Below are 22449 nucleotides of genomic sequence, written 5' to 3' on the forward strand. Positions count from 1 at the left end.
GTTTGTCTTCACTGCTTTTGAATCCAAGAGAAGATGGGAACAAAGAAATTCAAGGTCGGCTGAACAGTCCGGGTGACATGGCTGGCTCGTGCGGGATTCCATTAGCGACACAAGATCGGAATAGCGATTTCCATGCCTTATTCCGTAGTGTACCAGAAAATGATCCTTTGTTGGAAGGTAATAAGGAATGAAGTAATATATATTTTTAAAAAAAAAAATAGAAGAAGATTTAATGAGTGAGTGCAACCAAAATGAGATCTATGTTTTAATGCCCTTTTCTTTTATTTTATTTTTTACAAGATTACAAATGTGCGCTGCAGAAAGATATCCTATTACAGGGTCATCTTTACATTACAGAAAATCACATATGCTTTAACGCCAATATCTTTGGCTGGGTTACCAACGTAAGTCCCAAATAGATGCTTATATTACTCGGGCTCTTTAACCACAAGCTTTGATATTTGATTGATTTGATAATCAATTGATTGTTGTCATTAGCTTGTTATCGCATTTTCAGACATTACAAAAGTAGAGAAACGAATGACAGCAATGATTATTCCAAATGCCATTCACATATACACAGCCAATGGAAAAGTAAGTAAAGATATGCATTTATGCCCAACAAAAGGTTTACCAAAGCTTATATATATGTTTTTTTTTGGATAGCACGTATTCGCTTCTTTCCTTTCGAGAGATCTTGCATACGATCAAATTTTCCAGTTGTGGCAAACTCATAAACATGGACAGATGCTCCAGCCATACATATTTGATTTTGTGGCCAAGGATGGAGACAGTTCTTCAGACAACAATGACCCTGAATCTACGGATTCTTCTTCGTTTGATCAGCCGTTCAACTTGTCCGATGCTCGGCAATTGTTTCCGCAATGCCCATGCTGTGAGCAAAACGAACACTATGACAACATCTTACTCCAAGAATCATTACCTGGAACGGTCGACAATGCATTCAAGTTATTGTTTGACAGTGATTTTGTGGAACAGTATCTATCCAAAGTAGAAAGACTTGAAGGTAAAACTCAATTTTCTTTTTTTTCTTTTTTCATTTATTTATTTATTTTTAAAAAATAAATAAATAAATAAATTTTTATTAGTAACCAAGTAACCAAGTAACCAAGTAACCAAGTAGCCAAGTAACTAACTAACTAAATATATATATATATATATATAAACTTTAATAAATTAAATAAATAGATGTTGGCATGGGAACTTGGTATCATGGATCAAGGAAGAATATAATCACCACCAAAGATACGAATGCCAATTCGAATGACAATAAGAAAAGTCAAGGTAAGATTATTATTATTTTAATAAATAAAATAAAATAAAATATTAAAGTATGTATTAAATTGTTATTATTATTGGTTATAATATATATATATAAAGGCGATACTACGAATATTGTTATTGAGTTTAAAGATGAACAGATCTATTGCAAGTCTCCTTATTATATGTCGATTATCACTAGTCTGCAGATACCTGATGGACATCGGGACAGTTTGACGATCAAGCTTCGAACATGTATCACTAGATACAATAGTACCAAAGTGAATGTGCTGGTCACTTTTCAGTTTGGTGATTCCAAGGAGTCAGAGCAAAAAGGCAAGTATACTTATGTATATTTATGTATATTTATGTATATTTATGTATATATATTTTCTTGTGTGATTTGTAGATCATAATCAGTATAATATAAAGTCCAGAATGTTAAAAGATGGAGCAGGTCGATTGAGTCGAGTGCTGAGAACCAAGTGGATACAACAGCGAGAAGAAGATTACGTTAAGAAGAGGACCGAAGACAAGGACAAAAGGCCGAGTGTATGGAATGATAGGATTCTTAGAGAGGCGAACCTGATGCCTTTATCGAGAGTTGGACGACTGAAGATAAGGCTTGTGGAGGGAATGAAATCAGGTGGTGCTGAAATGGCCATGAGTTGGGAGCGACTGGTGTGCTTGTTGATGAATATTGTTTCTTTTGGATTGAGTGTCCGACTGAAAGAAAGGCAGTTTGTGTTTGTGCTCTTGTGCTTTGTGGCCGCAGCAGTTGTTGTGACCAATGCAATTCTGGTCCATCGACTCGTCACACCGACTGTGGCAACTGGGCCCTCTTTTGGCTTGCAGGGTGCACTCGGAGGAGATCCTTGGGGATTAGACCAGTTGCGGAGTGAAGTGATTGTTCTGCAGGAAAAGATAAGCAGATTGAAGGCCGATTGTGAGAGAAACGGTCTATTGATTCCTAGGCAATAAACAAACTAAAGAAGTATTGGTATTATGGTCTATATATCTATATATCTATCGAAACCCTACACTTTATTGTTGTTTTTGTTATTTAATATATCTATATTTTCTTTATATTAAGAATTACTTAACTAGACAGCTAGACAGCTAGGCAGTTGGTTGGTCAACTAGTCGACTAGGTCAAACTTTGGTTAATAAATTTATCCTTCTATCTATCAATCTATCAATCTATCAGTGAGTCAACCAACCAATCAATCGAATTAGCCAATCAACCAATTAACCAATCAGTCGGTCAGTCAGTCAGTGAATCAATGGTAGTAGATAGAACGTGCTATTAACTTGTTGCCTGTGGGTAGGACCATCTTCTTTGTCTTTTATATTGTCTACTGCCATTCACACGCTATCAGAGTCCAGAATTGTAACCATTTTGTCTATTTATTTACTTTAGCTTCTTTGGATAAGATCTGGTTTCTAGTTTTATTAAAATATATATATATATATATAAAAAGATTCTTTTTTTAGAATTTGAATGTGTGTTTTTTTTTAATTTATTTCACAAATATTACAAATGTGTGAATATTAACGATAACAGATTATACAAGTCAGCTGTTGTTGTTATTGTTGATATTGTTGTTAATTTATCTTGGTATAATTTATTTATATTACACACACTACAATCACACGTACATTAAATATATATATATATAAATATAAATATTTTAGAGAAGAAGAAAAAAGTTGAAACAAAATGTGCGATTTTATTTATTTATTTGTTTGTTTGTTTGTTTATTTTTTGTGTTTTGTGTTTTGTGTTTTGTGTTTGTGCTTGTGTGTGTACATATACATACATTTAAAATATATATATATATATATATACTTTTTTGTTTTGCTTGTGTAGTGTGGGATTAAAAGCCATTGTTACCTTCAAATAGAAAGAACATAGCCCATTTAAAGAGGAAAGGTTGGGGTTGGTACTACACAGTTGTGAAAAGTCTAAAAGAGTAACATTTTGATATATCATATAAAAAAAGAAAGACAAACAGATAAATAAATAGATGTAAAGTGAAACAGAAAATAAAAGAGCAAGAATGAAGAGGAAATATGTATAGAGAGATAGGGAGGAAGAGGTGATGCTAGAGTAAGGAAGAAAAGAAAAGAACAAGGATGGTAAATGAATGATAGTAATGAAGATAATAAATGAAGATAATAAATGAGAGGTATTTCGGTGTATTGTGTCTTTTTTTTTTTTTTTTAGCTGTTGATGGGCATTGGAGTGTGTGCTGAATTGGTGCCATAGAAACAATATTTGTTTACTAGGTCCAAATAAGACTCTGAGTCCAAGTCAGGCGTGCTCTGGATGTAGGCATGGCGGGGTTGGCATGCAAATGTCGGGCTAGAAGGAGCAGAGTGGTAATAAGACTCGAAAAGATTGTGTCGAACAGCCGAAGCACCATTGATAGGAATAGGAGAAGAAACAACAGGACTTTTGGCGGGTGAGATATGTGCATATGTAGATGGAGATGGAGATTGGGATGTGGAATTGGAAGGAGAATTGGAGGAATTGGTTGGTCGAGCTGATAGACCAATATTACTGTTGATGTTGTTGTTGTTTCTACTGTTATTGTCACCACTGATGATTGCAGATGTAGTTAGACCAGACATTTCTGGCTTCTTTGGTCGTGGTTGTACTAGCATTGTCGGCTTGGCTTCCTTTGTGACACGGACGGATGGTTTGATAGGAACCGATGGTACGGGCGGAATGGTCTCAGATGCTGGTGAAACCACCTTTTTGGCTTGTGAGAGAGAAAGACCAAAGCTATAGCGATTTCCAAGTCCTTTGTGGTTAGGACGCTGGGGAGTATCAATCTTCAAATCATCATCATCATCAACATCATCATCATCATCATTTTTATGGTTATGGTTATGGTTATCAGGATTATCGACATCAGTAACACGGCCATAGGTCTGGCTGTGGTATGTGCTTTCTATTGGATCAGCAAGGATCTGGATTCCATAGTTCTTGCCGTCGTTATTGTCCCAGAACTCCTGGCCGTTCACATGGTACCGGATTGCAAAGTCTATGGTGGCGCGCACCTGACCACGATCTGCGAGATTGACAAGCGGGATTGTGAAGCAAAAGGTGTCATAAATGCTTTGTGTGTTTTGAGAATCTTTGTAGACAGCATCGATGTCATGGGATGTCTGCCAGCAGTCGAATGTGTATCTGATAGAGACAGACTTGTGGTATGCCAGATTACGGACCTGGACACGGCCCTTGACAGCGTTATCCTCGACTATGAATTTCTTTTCGACCAGGATGTTCTTGGACCGGTCAGTGGTTTCTCTTGGAGGGAAGTTGAGGTAGCCGACTCGGAAGGACGGGGGGTCTTCTGGATGACGACGGCCTTGGTTGTCCTGCAAGAGTGCACTTGGTGTCTGGGTCTTGCGGAAGAGACAGATGCGCTCGAGATGGACTGGGTTGAATTTTACGGTTTTGGAGCCGGTTGGTGTGGTTGGTGCAGAGTGAGACCGGAGAGAAGATTTGAGGGATGGAGAGGTTGTGAGTTGGGAGAGGTTGATATGCAATGGTTTTTGGTTCGAGGGATTACTGATATTCTTTTTGGCTGCTGGTTGTTGTTGAGGAGCAGGTAGATGTGATGGTTCACGCTCTTCGTGTGCGAATATGGAAGGTTTCTTGTTCAAGACAACCGACCTACTCCAAGTAGATGGTCCGAATGATTCGTGACGAGGAAATGTAGAGAAGGACATCATCAATGGGTTGATCGATCAATTAATCAATTAATTAATCAATTTGATTAAATGAGTAAGTAAAGAAGTATAAAAGTAAAGAAGTATTGAGTGATCGAAATAAAGAGGGAAAAGAAGAAAGAAAAAAAAGGATTGAAAAAAAGGGCTGGATTTTTATACAAAAAAAAAATATTAATGTATGTATGTAAAATTTTACGTTATCTTTGATTGTCATCATGGCATCACACTTTTTCCGCTCAAAGAATTCAAGTACGACACACAGAAAGCGAGAGAGAGAGAGAAAAAAATAATAGGTTTGTATACATATATATGTGTGTAAGTGATACACATGGGCGGTATATGTAATGTATATAATGACAGTTGCTGAATATGGATTTTCTAGATATTTTCTGACGATTTGAAACGATAGGATCAAATCGGCGGTGACCAAAAGATATACACACCCAAAAATACAGGTATGATTGTGATAGTGATTGTGATTATGATTATAATAATATTTTTCAGCAGCATGAGATTTCCTACAGAATTCATAAACAATTACCCCCCCCCCCCTCTCTCTCTCTCTCTCTCTCTCTAATTTTATATTCTGTACTTCTTTATCGATTATTACAATAATATTTACAATGTACTTGCAAGTCTGTAAACAAATCATGCACAATATAAATATAAATATATATTAAATGAATGAATGAATATCTTTGGTTATCTATCTATCTATCTATCTATCTATCTATCTAGCCAGCTAGCTAGCTAGTTAGTTAGCAACCTAGCAACCTAGCAACCTAGCAACCTATCTATTAATAATATAATATATTTTAACCTTTTTAACTTATCAAGTTGGTTAGTAAGAATAAATATTATTTATTTATTTTGATTGTCAAGTAAGAAGCCAGAGTGCAGCTTGCATTTTGAATTTCGCATAACGCACATATCGCATTTCATAAACATCTATGAAATAAATAAAATTTTTGCTTTATTGCGGAGATGTATAAATAATTTATAATAAAAAAGTTTTTTTTTCTTTTCTTTTCTTTTTTTGGAATTTTGAATAGATCGTTTGAGATAAAAAAAATATTTTTATTTTGATTATAATTATTATCACTAAAGCGCACTGGCCCCATAAAGATTAAATAATGATAATAAATAAGACACGGCAAGACAAGGTAAGGCAAGGCAAGACAAAGGACAGGAAAAAGGAAAGGTGAATGAAAAAGAGATTAACCATTTTTACGTATAGACAATTAAGGTGTGTCCCACCAATCCATAACCAATTGTAGTCTTTGTATTGTCCGCTTTTAGGAACCTGTGTACGGCATGAACGGATTTCGGGGTGAACGGTTCTACAGACAAACAAGCAGAATAAATATATAGGATTTATTTTTTTATTATTTTTGAATAAAAATATGTTGGTACCTGGGAGAATGATAAAGGCTCTCTTGACTGGGATAAAGTGGCCGAGACAAGACTGCTAGTATTCTGGGGATCCGCTGTGTCTGGCCCACTAGCAAATCCAGATCCACTAATAAAATGGACGCCCACATTATTGTATCACACAAAAATCTAATATATTTTCTTTCCGACAGACACACACACACAATCCAAGCAAGAAATATAATATAATCCAAAATATATATATATAATATATATAATACTCACATTGGGACGCGGAGACTGCCGGTGTTACCAAAAGTGTCCATACCTTCTCTGCGGAGATCAGATAAAATGGATAATAATGTCAGTTTCCTCAAGGCTGTAAATCGTGGGAAACCAAGATTCTCAAAGCTTACTCTCGTGCCAACAAAGCATTTAGTTTTGCAAAGCGGGAATCAGCGGGCAAACCAGCACTCTGACCATAAGCATCCTGCCAAACAAAAAAAATATTAAATAAGAACTGTCTACATAAAACACATGCATGTACATCTTGTACATATAAAATATAAATGTAAATGTGAATGTAAATGTAAATATAAATTCAAAGCTAATTTCAAAGCTAAAGTTAAAGCTAAAGGCACAGGCACAGGCACAGGCACAGGCACAGGCACAGGCACAGGCACAGGCACAGGCATAGAAAGCTATAAAAGGTACAAAATTATATAGATAGAGGTGTATATAATAATACATCTGGCTATCTTGCTATCTATCCATCTATCTATCCATCTATCTATCGACATCTATATTCTGCAGACAATCAACAATAACAGCAGCAAGCAGCAAGCAGCAGCAGGAGGAACAACAACAAAAAAGGGAAGATAGACTATTGTATTCTATTTTAAGAAACCAAAAAAAAAAAACTTACTTTCTCAAAGGGACTTGAACCCAGAGCACGGGCTGCAAACACTGGTGAAAGGGAGGGCGAAGGTGAGACTGACCTAACACCCGGAGATACACCGAGCAAATATGGCGATTGGCTTCCAGAAACAGCAGCAGGAGTAGCGGAACCACCAGGAGATTGGATCGGTTGGGGTTGGTGTTGGTATTGATGTTGGCGTTGGTGCTGGTGTTGATGTTGGTGTTGATGTTGAACCTGGCCATCTATTTGTGCAAAAGGGTTTGTGGATATTCCCATTGAGATGGGCTGGAACATCGATTGAGGTCCCACAGAAGACATTTGAAATGGACTGTCACCAGCAACCATTGGCCCTCCTCCTAATACTCCTCTTATTTCTGTTGGTGCACCTGTCAGCATCTGTGTCTGAAGAAGATTAGGATTGTCACCAAAAGAATTCCATGTGTAGCCTGACGGTTGCTGTAGTTGTGGTTGTAGTTGTGGTTGTAGTTGTGGTTGTGGTTGGGGTTGATTGTGTTGATAAGGATTATTACCAGCACTGTTTATTGTTGATGGTCCATAGAGTGCATCAAAAGATCCAGGGAAGCTAGTGGTTTGAGACCATGCGGACTGTCTTTGCTCATATTGCGAATAAGGATTGAACAGATCATCAAAGGATACCTGAGTCCCTGTTCCTGTTCCTGTTCCTGTTCCTGCTGCTGCTGCTGCTGCTGCTGCTGATGGTGATGATGACGGCAATTGATTTCCAGGGCTAAAATAATAAAATAATAATAAAATAAGGGATATGTGTGTGGGGAATAGGAAGTAAGAACGAAGAAAAAAAAATAGACAGATTAGTACATTGCATGCATTAGGAATAAAAATAAAAATAAAATCAATCAAGGATTCTCTGTCAGTCAAACAGTAATATTTATGTTATTTATGGTAAATTTTACCTTGATGGCTGAGTAGGTGCAAATATGCTCGACCAGATATCATCGGTTTGATCGCTGTCCTTTGGGTTATCATCGGTTGCCTTGACACTGCAGAATAAAATCAGATAAATTTATTCATCTATTGATCTCTTAATCTATTACCTTGCTTGACGTCTTCTCTTTTCTTCTTCTTCTTCTGCAAGACGCTTGCTTTCTTCGATTGCATTCTTGAGATCTTCATCCTCTTGATTCGAATATTCTATCTGCATCGGTCCGTGGCTTATTGTTTCTCCAAGGCAGTCATTCACTCCTGCCATTCGGTCTCGCATCTGCCGTCTCTGTCGACGCTCTTCATGTAAACGAACATCATCTTGCAGTAAACTAGTGATATCCTTGGCCTTTTGACGCACTACGCCAAAAAAAAAACAACAACAACAAAAACAAAAGCAACAACGAAATCAAAAAAATGGTACATTGATCAGACTAGTCCCCCATTATTTCTTTCTTTCTTTCTTTAATAGATATATTTTAATCTACCATTAGCTCCAACATCTTTTCCTTGCTCATCAATGTGTTGGAATTCTCCTAGAGTTTTTATAACATATAAGTTGCCTTTGGAATAGACTACAACATTTTCTGATCCAACATGAATGCAATAATCTAGCAACAAAAGAGCCTATAGAAAAAGATGCATATATAATGTAAAATATGCGTTATTGTTATTGTTTGCGTTTAGTGTATTGGTTTATATTGGAGTATACATATATCTACTTTTATATAAAGACTATTATTATTCTTATACTACTATGTATTAATAGTAATTATCTAGTCAAATCATTATCTTACTTTGAAAACATGCCTCCAATGCTTTCCTTTGTCATTCAACCTCTTGTCAATCATGTCCATAATCTCCAAGAAATCTTGTCTTTTTATATATATATTAATATCAATTACTATAAACTTTCTTTTTCTTTCTTTCTTTCTTTCTTTAATAATTTATTGATTTTCTTCAAGTAGTAATAAGTAATTAGGTGTTTCTTTACTTGTTAAATGTCAATTGAGCAATCTCATTCATGCTTGTTCCACTTGGACCCCAAGGGTCATTAGAGGTAGATTCTCGAACTTTGCGCTGTACTTCTGAGAAACCTTTTGCATAATTCTTACTAGATGGATTAATCAGAAATGAATAAGATGACGATCTAATCGAGAAAAATACAAAGAACACAAAGGCGACAATAAAGACAATAAAGACGGAAATAAGAAAGATAAAAATAAAAATAAAAGAAAAAGAGAGAGAGAGAGAGAGAATTATAATGTTCGATTCTTAATCTTCTTACATGCTTCTCACCATGCCTTTTCCTGCCATGGTGAATATATATATTATGAATTGTTGTTAACTGTTATATTTAATGCTTTAAATTCTTTTGAATGAAGACAGAGATATATCTATATAACAATACTAGTAATGATGATAATGGTAATGGTAATTGTAATTGTAATTGTAATTGTAATTGTAATGGTAATGGTAATGGTAATGGTAATGGCAATAGCTTTATTTAATTTAGCATTACAAAATGGTAATCATCCTCGATTTTTGGCGGAGTTTATTATTATGCGAGAAAAAAAAAAGGGACATTCAGGAGACAATTAGTACCTGGCCTCTCAAACTCACATCAAACTATGAGTATTTTCTTTTTTTTAAAAAAAATAAATAATAAAAAGAAGAAGAGTGATTTTCTGTTTCAATATAAAAGCCTAATGATGAATACCATATGAAATGCAAACCTAGGTGTATCCAATGGAAAATAGCTTTTGGCTTTTGATTACTTTTTATGGTTGATATTTTATTTTAAATGTTACACCAAGCTATATCAGGAAGAGTAATTTGGGCTGTTGGTAGTTATTCTTTTTTCATAAAATAAAATTAGATGCTTTCTATTCACAAGGTTCTTAAGGGTCTATGATCACCTTTAACTTGGATCAGCAAATGTATTTTCTTTTTTTCTCTATTAAAAAAAAAGAAAGAAAGAAAGCTGTGGATCTATATGAGACTTGACTAATGCCTAGTTATGCCAATTCTTTTGGAGATGGTGAGAATAATAAAACTCGGTCAGGCTATTCATTAGTATAGGAGCCACAGAAAATACCCACTCAATATTGAACCGCGTGCGCTGGGGTGAACACCATAACTAAAAAGAAAAATTAGAGATCTTCAAAAAAAAAAACAAGACATGGTCAGGTGACTAATTCCAAATTATTGTATTCCATTTTTGGAAATGATAGAAAATAGTATAGATAGATAGATAGATTGATTGATTGATTGATATGTAGATCCACTATTCTCAAGAATTATTAGTATTGGCATTGGTGTTATTGTTTGCTCACTATTTTGCGCAAAGATAAAAAGTAAATAAATAGGAATCTCATTAAACTTTTGTATATAATGAATTTATTATCTCTTTCTTTGATATCCATTTATTGTTGGTGATCTTTATGGTGGATATGCAGACTCATTATGTATATAAAAAAAAAGAACCGACTGATAGACTGATAAATAGCATACAAAATAGTTAAATCAAGAGAAAATGTTCCTTTGCTTTATAAATATAAAAAAATAAAAAAATAGAAAATTCACATAGTAAATGTCGTGCGAAAAATAAGAAATAAAATAAGGATAGAAAGGAGATTTACCTTTTCTAGGATGAGAGTTTTCTATGTTTTTATTTATTTTTCACTGCTGCCAGAAATGTTAGAATAGAATAGTATGATAAAAATAATAATATTATAGCTGTGTGTGTAATGTAGGTGATCAAGGTAGATAGTAAATCATTATATATTATAGTTTTGATACACCAGAAATTTTTATTATTATTATAACATGGACAAAGTATGAGAAAGGTTTGTTGGAGAATTGGTCTGGGCACTGTAGAGATTTACTGGAGACAAACAGGCTTTGGTTCAAAGATTCAATAGTTACATGACACAATCTTCTAAAACTAATCGCCATCTTCTGTCCCACCTTTCTTTTTCTTTTCCCTTTTTTTCCCCTTTTTTTCCTTCTTTTTCCTTTTCTATTTTATTATTTTATTAGTGGTAGAGGAATGTCAAAGAACAAACATCTAATCCAATTCGACACTATGTTACAAGTAACAAATAAAAGGCTGACTGTCGAACAAGCTAGTGATACTAATGTCATAAAGGGGTACCTTTTGTATATATAAAAACATCTTTTATTGCATTTCATTCTTTCTCCTTCATTTTGAGGTATAATATTGACAATACTGACATACAAACACATCCTTAGGCCAAATAGCTGGCCTTTACAAAGATTCCTACAGAGAAAAATGAAGGAAAGAGGGGAACGGGTCTTGATGAGGGGGGTCGTCTCTAACGGCGATCGTCCATTAGATGTGTACAACGCCACACGAATCCTAGAAATAAAATAGAATAGAATCTATCTATCTATCTACCTACCTATCTATCTATCTATCTATCTATCTATATATATATATTCATTCATTCATTATATTTTCACAGTAACGAACTTGAGCGCCTAAGCTGAAACTATATTTATATAAAGTAACATTTCCAAAAAAAGAAAATAATAGTAATATATCCAGTTGGGGCTTATAACACACACATATATAAATATAAATATTTGTTGATTACCAATAATTGATATACTTGGTCTATCTAAAAATTACACAAACCATGGTGATTAAAAGTCCTAAAGAAAAATAGCTTAATAAATTACATTAAATATATTATGAACATAAGATGAAAATAATAATAAAAGTTACAAGAAAATTCACATCATATGAATCTATAATAAACCATATATAAGACCATTATCTTACAAACAAGCACAATCTAAAGTACACCATACCATTCAAATCTGTATATTTAGAAGGAGTTTCTGTAGGAAGAAACTCACTATAACAATCGACACCATTCTACCGTCTTCTTTGATTATTATATTCCATAAGATTCTATGCTATTATATTATTATATTTATCTTTATCTTTAGCAGACTATTCCTTAATAATGAGTTTATTGAAACAGCACACACACACACACTATATATATAGATCTTTAATATTCTATATTCTTCTACCATATTTTTCTTATTTTATTTTATGCTATGTTATTACTATTAGGATAATCAAAACGACGGAACAATGATTATAAATCCACTGAAAGTTACAACAATTTTGTGCACCTAGATAAATAAATAAATAAACAAAATACCATTTTCATTTTTATCGATATCTAGAATGAATTTCTCGATTGATCTTTCACTAATAGAGAAAATGTATCTTATCTTATATTATAGCCCATATATATATATATATATATATGTAAACTCACACACTAATGGTCTAGATCTATAACATATTAAGATGAAACAATAAAGTCATAGTCATAGTCATGGTCATGGTCATGGTCATGGTCATGGTCAAAATTCATTATTATTTCTTGGTTTTCAAATGAAAACTGAAGAAGAAGAAAAAGCTTCAAACACACTAGATCAAAAGGAGCCTAACTATTTGTATTGTAAGCTAGTATAGGCCACCAATGAGAAATGAAAGCAAAGAAACACAACACAACACAACACAACACAAACATTCTTCAGGATTGGCATCTAGGGACCAGGTCTTTGTTTCAAGAGAAGATAATACAAAACATAAAATCAAAGCTATCACTGTAATGTCTGCCAATAGAATATTGGCTTTTAGTAAATTAAAAGTATTTACAGCGAATACTATTTATTGGAGTAAAAATTACTTTTTATTTAATCCAATAAAATCGTTTAAAGTAGAAAAATTATACCATTTTTAGGTACATATTTCCCTTTTATAACAAATTTGGATAATACAATTCGTTGGATTTCAAATTATTTTTTGCATCTAATCCAATCAAATATTCTAAATATCGCAAATCTATACCATTTTTTAAGATATATCTTATTCTTATAATTGGTTCAACAAATGCACGGTTTTATATTTGAATTTTATGGTTTTTATTGATCAATATAATACAAGTTGAATATAAAGAAGTATGGAAAGAAGAAGTACTAAATTTAATGATATTTAGTAGCAATTTAAGCCATACATTTGATATATTATATACATATATATATTGCTATGTGATACTTTTTACATTTTTTATCTAAAAAAAAAAGGCTATTCTCTAGATACTATGATATTGATGAAGACATGTATATTGCTTAATTGATTCTTTTTATCAAAGAGTATAAACCTGCTTTGTGTTAACATTGTCATGTCTAGTTCCTACTTTTGAAAAACCAGAAGACAGATTCCCTGCAATTCTCTAAAGCTATCGAGATCTCTAATGAGCATGCGAGCAATCTTGACAGCCAAATTGTACTTGATGCAGATATTTTTCTGTCGATTCTTCTCAAGTTACTTTCTTTTGTCAACTTTGCTGATTCGTATTTTATTACTACTAGCCTTGATAGCTATTAAGTATGTTTCTTTTAAAGACATTTAATAATTCTAGACCTTGTGAAAAAAAAATAGAAACAAGTCCTTTTAGATGTACCAATCTAAATTGTTTGGAGAACATGGACGGGTCAGAGGTTATGCATCGTTTGTGGAATCGGGATATTGCTTCTGTCCTGAACTTCCGATATATACTTAACAATCTGAGATGTGATGGGACTATATCTGTAAGGTTCACCCGCCTCATTCGGATCGGACGTATCAGAAGAAAAGCAGAAGAAGATCTCCAGGAGGGTCGTCGTTTGAGACAAAGACTGACTAGACTTCAAAGAAGATAAAAAATTCCGTCCTGGTTACCCCCTAGAACCCACCCAAACTACCGCTGGTAAGCCACTAGATTTGAATAACTTGGTATTTAGTTATGTAATGGGTTGAAAAAGCTAAGAAAAAGATGTTTTGCTTTGACTGCAAAAAACATGGTGGGGTAAAAAAAAGTAGAATATAAAAGAGAGCGAGAGAGAAATTGGTGCTTAATTAAAACTCAAGTACAGTCGCGGAACAGAAAATTTGGTCGTTTTATATTTCCGCTATTTATTTCATAATACACCCTTACACTTCACTTTACTCAATCTGCTAAATTCAATAAAATCTTTTTAATATAATGCCTAGACAACGAAGCAGTAAACCTCACAAGCCATTTGAAAGGCTTTCAGAAGTTGAAAAAGGAATCTTAATTGGACTTCATGAAGATGGCGTGAAGATTTCTGACATTGCAAGGAAAAAGGGAATACCAAGAACTACTGTCACGCGTATCATAAAAAAATACAACGAAACCGGATCTGCTACTAATAAGAAGCCAACAGGAAGACCTTCTAAATTAACTGCTAGAGATAAAAGACATCTCTTCTTGGATGTCAAACGGGATCGCCATCAAAACTTGGTTGAGATGGCAGACTTAATTAAGGAAAAGACTGGAAAAAAGTCAGTACAAAAACTATCAGCCGAACGTTGCACAAGATGAATCTAGCCTACCGTGTAACCAAATCAAAGCCTCTTCTAACTAAGGAGCACATTGCCAAACGTCGTGCTTGGTATAGAAAAATAAAAGGTTGGAAAAAACAGTGGGATACTGTCATTTGGACAGACGAAGCAACCTTTACCCTTTTCAAGAAAAATGGTCGTAGTCATGTATGGCGGGAACCAGGAGAGAAATATCATCCAGACTGCTTGACTCCAAAGGTTCCAGGAAATGGAGGTTCTGTATCGCTTTGGGGATGTATTTGGTCTGGAGGAGTTGGACCACTGGTTATGCTTAAGGGTAACATGAATGCCCCATTGTACAATGAAGTTCTGGAGAAGGAATTCATGCCCTTCTACCAAAGTCTTCCTAATGTAGAAAAGGGAGAATACCTTTATCAAGAAGATAACGCTAGTTATCATAAGGCTACCTTGGCAGAAAAGTTCAAGAAAGACCTTGGATTGAAGATTTTGGAGTGGCCTCCTAACAGTCCGGACTTGAGTCCAATTGAAAATATCTGGGGTCTTCTTGATAACAAAATCCGCGCAAGACGACCTCAGCCTACCACATTGCGACAATTGGAAAATGCTTTGCAAGAAACGTGGAAAGCAATTAGCGTAGAGACTTGTATGACGTTTTGCCTTAATATGCAAAATCGTCTATCTGAACTTAATATGCGTAAATTTAGACCAATCTCTTATTAAAGCTTTTTCAATTTTTTTTTCAATTTATCTATTACATCTTATACAGTTATCTGTGAGAGTACCAGAGATTTATAGAACTTTACTATCTTTTATCATAAATTTAAAGCTACAATATAAGTTGAAGAGTCTTGGCGGGGGTTAAAAATGACCAAATATTCTGTCAGAAGTCTGTATAAGACACTTTAAACCTCGGAAAACTTGCAACAATTTACTAAAATTGCCTATTTTTTTTCTATAGGGTATACCACAATTACTGTCTAGTGTTCAGTCAATACTGTTCGGAGAGGACTGTATATCAGAAATAACCTTAATAGAGCCGCAACAGAAACAAAAAAAAATCTTTTTTTTTTAGCAATGTCTTGAATCTTCTTTTTACATACCTCATTCATTTCGGGAATCCTCAGTCAAACCTCCATGCATACATTGACTTTACAAATCTACTGGAATCGGCACCAACTTCAGAATGCTATCAAAACTAATACCAGCAACCATAACATATCGCTTTTTTTTGACACTACCAACATCAACTTCAAAATACTATCAGAATTGACACCATCAACCATAATGTATCTTTTTTTTTATTACCACTACAAGATACAGCTCAAAATCATAGCCATATAATAAAACTTCAACACTCCAAAACCGTACATTATATTCCTCTAAGCCCAAGGTCTCATATATCACCATTCTCAAATCTGGCTTTCAACTCTCGCACACACACAGCATTCATATGCTTATACTTCCAACACCTTCTTCGATCCCAATGCCCCCCCATCCCATCAGACATAATTTTCAAAGCTTCCACCTTCTAGTATATCTTTAAATAACCGCTTCTACACCAAACAAACTTCACCCAACACAAATACTCAACCATCAAAGTTTCCTTAATATCTTTAAATATAATCACTCTCACTCTTCTTCTCTCTTTCACTTCAATCAAATCAACTCTCTCCTGTCTCACCGTACCCACATCTCATATTCATCTTAATGTCTTTTTAATTAATTAAATTATTATACATATCTAGCTGTTATTAATAGGAAAATGCTTATCACAATCATTGTTAAAATAGAACTCAATTGAAATGGTTTAGAAAGATTTGGTTTTTATTAATAAAAAAAAAATTAAAATCAAGGCTAAATAATATATTATATTTATTAGCAAAAAAAAAACGAGAAAAAAAATTATGTCAGATTCTTAGTTCACTACTTATAAAAGTAGATCCGTCCTCCCCAGGACGAAGACCTGATCTGACAGCGGGGAGGGAAAATGAACTAGTTTACCCTTTGAACAATAACACTTCACAGGAACTTATCTTCCTCCATGTTAAGGGTGGTGCGGAGATCGACAGCTAGTGATCAGGCAGCGCTGCACGTCAGCCTACACCCTCTCAACTAACCATCTTTCTCTGAAGTACGAATTGGCAACCGCAACTGCATCAAACGCACGACAAACTAGCTCGGCTAGACACTTGGCGCAAGTATAAATACTTGCAATGTACAAAGGTGCATTCCGTGCAATGTCCCCTTGTAGGTCTAGAAAGAAATGGGGTCCCATCTGGGAACTAAACGCCCAGAGAGATAAAGAAATCTGCTGGTTTTACCTTTTGATGCCAGTATTTCCTCGGAGACAGAATCTCCTCAATAGTGACAAAGGTAGTGTGGAGAAAGATAACCAGTGCTCAGGCAGCGCTGCACGTCAGCCTACACCTTTACAACCAGCTAGCTTTCTCTAGAGTATCGGCTGACACCGCAACCGCATCGCGCACACAAGAACCAACTCGGCTAGACACTTATGCAATTTAAAAAATTGCTATGTACATCAGCAGCGAACCACTGAAGACACAGTACAAGAGTACATTCCGTGCAATGACTTCTTGTAGGTCTAGAAAAGAACGCGCGCCACCTGGGAACGAAACGCCCGGTGGAAAATACTTCATTGGTCATACCCTATAGCAACTGACACTTCATAGGAACTTATCTTCCTCCATGCCAAGGGTAGTGTGGAGAGTCTCTACCAGCCATCCTGCAGCGCTGCACGTCAGCATTCACTCTCATAGCTGGCTTCTTCTCTCTTAAGCACTGGCTTGCACCAGCACACACACAAGAACCAAATCCCTAGACTCTCGCGCAATTAATGGTCATACTACTAGAGCACAAAGTGCCGTTCGCAATCGCAAGAATTGCCAGTGTTACAGTAACAAAGACTGTAGACACGATACAAAAGAACGTGCGTGCGTACGTCTCCTGTAGGTCTAGTATATACGAAGGGGGACAATCTAGGAACGAAACTCCTAGATCATCATAGGACTGGCAGTTTCACCCTATGTAGAACAACACTTCATAGGCAACTATTTTCCTCCATGTTGAGAGTGGTGTGGAGAGCAAATTCAAGCCAGAAGGCAGCGCTGCGCGTCAGCCTACACCTTCCAGCAAGCTACACTCTCTAGAGTATCGACTAAAGTCGCATCGCGCACACTAAAACCGCCTTGCCAGACACTTGTGCAACTTCGAAAAATTGCTATGTAATCAGCAGCGAACCACTGAAGACACAGTACGAGCGCATTCGCGCAATACCACTCGTAGGTCTGGCCTGGAAACTTCTCTACAACGGAAACGAAACGTCCGTGTAGGTCTGGCTTACTTGGTATACGGCTTGATCGTCGGTTGGCTAACACAATATCTAAATAGATTGTTAGTCAAAGTCTGATATAGTAATAGTATTAATAAGGAACTTACCCAAAGGCCTCCATGCCTGACGCTATAGCTACTTTAAATAGAAATATATACCGGTGCGTATATACTCCCACCTAAAAAAAAACATAGTTAGTAAATGTTGAGTAGAGTACAGAATATAATATTGAGCTTACCCAAAGAGCTTCAGTAAAGGGTTTAACTCTTTTTTTTACCACAGGGAACAATTGCTCACTCCCCACAGCTCCGCAAACAGACATATACCGGTGTGTATACACCCATCTAAAGAATGAATATTTAGATAAAGCTTAGTAAAAGAAAAAAAAAGAGCTTACCGAAAGAGTACGGAGGCACGAAAACCCCATGGACAGAAACACGGAAACTCGTCGCTGCTAGCAAAGTAGATGGTTAGATATATTCTAGTAGAAAGGCAAAGAAGAAAAAGATACTTATCTTTTGGACCAGGCGGAAAGTGTGGGAAAGAGGTAAAAGAGAGAAAAATTTGCTGCGCACTTTTGCACTATTGATATACTTTTTGATTGAGGGCTGTGGGAAGTGCTGAAGTCATCATGTCAAATATACATGCACTCCTTAAAACATTTTAGCTGAGACAAAATGACTGATTTCCATAAATGTTTATTACATCAATTATATAGACAGATTTTATAAGGACACGATCCTAAAGATTTTATAGCTGTAGAGCTTGTTGTATGAGTATATTGAAAGAATCAATGGTCTTTAATCAAATTTACTCCACGTTAATTTGATATTAGCTTCGGTTTTTGCAACTTTACAGCATTAATATATACCAATTGAAATTTTATTCTTTTAAAGTATTATTCTTTATTAAATATTATATATTAGTAGGCATATATTTGAGGCTGCGAGACCTTCTTTGTCATTCAAATCAGATATTAAAGGTGGAGACCATATCTTCAGAATATATATATATATAACCCATTATTTGGATTAAAAAACTGGGTACACTTATGCAAACAGAAATGTGTATCAATCGGATTGTATATTAGTTTAATATTCTTAGACAATATATTAGACACTTAATTTTTCTTCTGCTACTTAGTAAGAACTGGATTAACCTACCAGCTGTGCAAAAATCTACACTTATTAAGTCGAGTTTTGATCCGTTCTTGGACAATTTATTTAATGGTGGCACATATCTAAATCTTATCTAACACTGTGTACCTTGAATTAAAATATACTATTCGATCCGACTTCAAAAAGCTTTCTTTTAGTATATTCAAAACTCGGTAAGATTTTGTCTTGAAACAAATGTATAGTATTTACATACAAGAGAGAACTCTATGATCATGTATACAAAAAAGTACTAATTGGAGCATCTGCACAAAACCCAAAACATATACAAAGTAAAAAAAAAAAAAAAGGGTAGTGATATTGACAGATACTCTTAAAATGGATGGCTGTGTAATATATGTTATAATATTCTATATTAGACTTTAAAAAAAAGAAAAATACATAGAATACTTTTTATGTGTTCTATTAAATAGCATGCCTGAAGTCTTTGTTTCAAATCTATTTATTAAAAGTATGAGAGTAAATTGGTGTAAAGAAGTAAAAAAATGAAAAATTGAAAAAAATGAAAAAATAAAAAAATTGAAAAATTTAAAATGCGGTTAAAAGAAGTTTCGATCCCGCAATCTTAGGGTGTGGGTACCAACGCATTTCTCGTCGATATCTTTGCGGGCTCGGTACTATATTTTGAAAATTTAAATTTATCAGGGCATTTTTTTCTTTTTTTGGGTTAAATACCTGTCTCGAAGATGTATAAGTGTACTGTATAAATCCCAGTCTTTCTTTATATAAAGACGCACACACCAGCTTTTCTGCCAATACCTTGACTGTGCCATAATAAAATATAGAGTATAAGGTGGTTTGCTTTTTACGTCTTCTTGTAGACTGTGTAGATGCTCACTGATAAATTAGAGTCTACGGCTTCTTACAAAAGTCTTTTTGTAGACTAAAATTATCAATTTGTGGTGCAAACAGCCTATGTGTACCCATAAGAGAAAGAAACATAGCAGGCCAATCCACAGTGACACTACCACCCATACAAAGGTTGAAATACTGTCTAGTGTTCAGTCAATACTGTTCGGAGAGGACTGTATATCAGAAATAACCTTAACAGAGCCGCAACAGAAACAAAAAAAAATCTTTTTTTTTTAGCAATGTCTTGAATCTTCTTTTTACATACCTCATTCATTTCGGGAATCCTCAGTCAAACCTCCATGCATACATTGACTTTACAAATCTACTGGAATCGGCACCAACTTCAGAATGCTATCAAAACTAATACCAGCAACCATAACATATCGCTTTTTTTTGACACTACCAACATCAACTTCAAAATACTATCAGAATTGACACCATCAACCATAATGTATCTTTTTTTTTATTACCACTACAAGATACAGCTCAAAATCATAGCCATATAATAAAACTTCAACACTCCAAAACCGTACATTATATTCCTCTAAGCCCAAGGTCTCATATATCACCATTCTCAAATCTGGCTTTCAACTCTCGCACACACACAGCATTCATATGCTTATACTTCCAACACCTTCTTCGATCCCAATGCCCCCCCATCCCATCAGACATAATTTTCAAAGCTTCCACCTTCTAGTATATCTTTAAATAACCGCTTCTACACCAAACAAACTTCACCCAACACAAATACTCAACCATCAAAGTTTCCTTAATATCTTTAAATATAATCACTCTCACTCTTCTTCTCTCTTTCACTTCAATCAAATCAACTCTCTCCTGTCTCACCGTACCCACATCTCATATTCATCTTAATGTCTTTTTAATTAATTAAATTATTATACATATCTAGCTGTTATTAATAGGAAAATGCTTATCACAATCATTGTTAAAATAGAACTCAATTGAAATGGTTTAGAAAGATTTGGTTTTTATTAATAAAAAAAAAATTAAAATCAAGGCTAAATAATATATTATATTTATTAGCAAAAAAAAAACGAGAAAAAAAATTATGTCAGATTCTTAGTTCACTACTTATAAAAGTAGATCCGTCCTCCCCAGGACGAAGACCTGATCTGACAGCGGGGAGGGAAAATGAACTAGTTTACCCTTTGAACAATAACACTTCACAGGAACTTATCTTCCTCCATGTTAAGGGTGGTGCGGAGATCGACAGCTAGTGATCAGGCAGCGCTGCACGTCAGCCTACACCCTCTCAACTAACCATCTTTCTCTGAAGTACGAATTGGCAACCGCAACTGCATCAAACGCACGACAAACTAGCTCGGCTAGACACTTGGCGCAAGTATAAATACTTGCAATGTACAAAGGTGCATTCCGTGCAATGTCCCCTTGTAGGTCTAGAAAGAAATGGGGTCCCATCTGGGAACTAAACGCCCAGAGAGATAAAGAAATCTGCTGGTTTTACCTTTTGATGCCAGTATTTCCTCGGAGACAGAATCTCCTCAATAGTGACAAAGGTAGTGTGGAGAAAGATAACCAGTGCTCAGGCAGCGCTGCACGTCAGCCTACACCTTTACAACCAGCTAGCTTTCTCTAGAGTATCGGCTGACACCGCAACCGCATCGCGCACACAAGAACCAACTCGGCTAGACACTTATGCAATTTAAAAAATTGCTATGTACATCAGCAGCGAACCACTGAAGACACAGTACAAGAGTACATTCCGTGCAATGACTTCTTGTAGGTCTAGAAAAGAACGCGCGCCACCTGGGAACGAAACGCCCGGTGGAAAATACTTCATTGGTCATACCCTATAGCAACTGACACTTCATAGGAACTTATCTTCCTCCATGCCAAGGGTAGTGTGGAGAGTCTCTACCAGCCATCCTGCAGCGCTGCACGTCAGCATTCACTCTCATAGCTGGCTTCTTCTCTCTTAAGCACTGGCTTGCACCAGCACACACACAAGAACCAAATCCCTAGACTCTCGCGCAATTAATGGTCATACTACTAGAGCACAAAGTGCCGTTCGCAATCGCAAGAATTGCCAGTGTTACAGTAACAAAGACTGTAGACACGATACAAAAGAACGTGCGTGCGTACGTCTCCTGTAGGTCTAGTATATACGAAGGGGGACAATCTAGGAACGAAACTCCTAGATCATCATAGGACTGGCAGTTTCACCCTATGTAGAACAACACTTCATAGGCAACTATTTTCCTCCATGTTGAGAGTGGTGTGGAGAGCAAATTCAAGCCAGAAGGCAGCGCTGCGCGTCAGCCTACACCTTCCAGCAAGCTACACTCTCTAGAGTATCGACTAAAGTCGCATCGCGCACACTAAAACCGCCTGCCAGACACTGGCA

The 22449-nt window shown here is 35.5% G+C and overlaps 6 protein-coding genes across 6 annotated transcripts; 4 read left to right on the forward strand and 2 right to left on the reverse strand.

Annotated features, from left to right (window-relative positions):
• The first annotated feature begins 1823 nt into the window (after window positions 1–1823).
• Window positions 1824–2475, forward strand: PHYBLDRAFT_160711 (hypothetical protein). Its single transcript, XM_018434236.1, has one exon. The coding sequence runs from the start codon at window positions 1939–1941 to the stop codon at window positions 2260–2262; it is 324 nt and encodes a 107-aa protein (XP_018284142.1). The 5' UTR covers window positions 1824–1938; the 3' UTR covers window positions 2263–2475.
• Window positions 2476–2882: 407 nt separating this feature from the next.
• Window positions 2883–5164, reverse strand: PHYBLDRAFT_79674 (carbohydrate-binding module family 21 protein). Its single transcript, XM_018443489.1, has one exon. The coding sequence runs from the start codon at window positions 5023–5025 to the stop codon at window positions 3505–3507; it is 1521 nt and encodes a 506-aa protein (XP_018284143.1). The 5' UTR covers window positions 5026–5164; the 3' UTR covers window positions 2883–3504.
• A 3573-nt stretch (window positions 5165–8737) lies between these two features.
• On the reverse strand, window positions 8738–9388 carry PHYBLDRAFT_119561 (hypothetical protein; the record flags this gene model as incomplete). The annotated part of the gene is made up of 3 exons (XM_018428689.1): window positions 8738–8899; window positions 9070–9148; window positions 9267–9388. Coding segments are annotated over 3 exons (363 nt in total), but the record flags the coding sequence as incomplete, so codon positions are not given.
• A 3410-nt stretch (window positions 9389–12798) lies between these two features.
• Window positions 12799–14023, forward strand: PHYBLDRAFT_152903 (hypothetical protein; the record flags this gene model as incomplete). Its single annotated transcript, XM_018433023.1, has 3 exons — window positions 12799–12927; window positions 13512–13675; window positions 13780–14023. 3 exons carry the CDS (start codon window positions 12799–12801, stop codon window positions 14021–14023), a joined length of 537 nt encoding a protein of 178 aa, XP_018284145.1.
• A 2877-nt stretch (window positions 14024–16900) lies between these two features.
• On the forward strand, window positions 16901–18037 carry PHYBLDRAFT_152905 (hypothetical protein; the record flags this gene model as incomplete). The annotated part of the gene is made up of 6 exons (XM_018433024.1): window positions 16901–17102; window positions 17288–17328; window positions 17378–17444; window positions 17527–17642; window positions 17752–17855; window positions 17938–18037. 6 exons carry the CDS (start codon window positions 16901–16903, stop codon window positions 18035–18037), a joined length of 630 nt encoding a protein of 209 aa, XP_018284146.1.
• A 3404-nt stretch (window positions 18038–21441) lies between these two features.
• Window positions 21442–22427, forward strand: PHYBLDRAFT_152906 (hypothetical protein; the record flags this gene model as incomplete). Its single annotated transcript, XM_018433025.1, has 5 exons — window positions 21442–21643; window positions 21829–21869; window positions 21919–21985; window positions 22068–22183; window positions 22293–22427. The coding sequence occupies 5 exons, from the start codon at window positions 21442–21444 to the stop codon at window positions 22425–22427; spliced, it is 561 nt and encodes a 186-aa protein (XP_018284147.1).
• Window positions 22428–22449: the final 22 nt, after the last annotated feature.

This window comes from Phycomyces blakesleeanus, assembly GCF_001638985.1.
Source record: "Phycomyces blakesleeanus NRRL 1555(-) unplaced genomic scaffold PHYBLscaffold_39, whole genome shotgun sequence".
In the NCBI taxonomy this organism is placed as follows: Eukaryota; Fungi; Mucoromycota; class Mucoromycetes; order Mucorales; family Phycomycetaceae; genus Phycomyces; species Phycomyces blakesleeanus.

Coding starts and splice junctions, on each gene's coding strand:
- PHYBLDRAFT_160711 (XM_018434236.1), top strand. CDS start 1,939: ATGGCCATGAGTTGGGAGCGACTGGTGTGCTTGTTGATGAATATTGTT.
- PHYBLDRAFT_79674 (XM_018443489.1), bottom strand. CDS start 5,025: ATGATGTCCTTCTCTACATTTCCTCGTCACGAATCATTCGGACCATCT.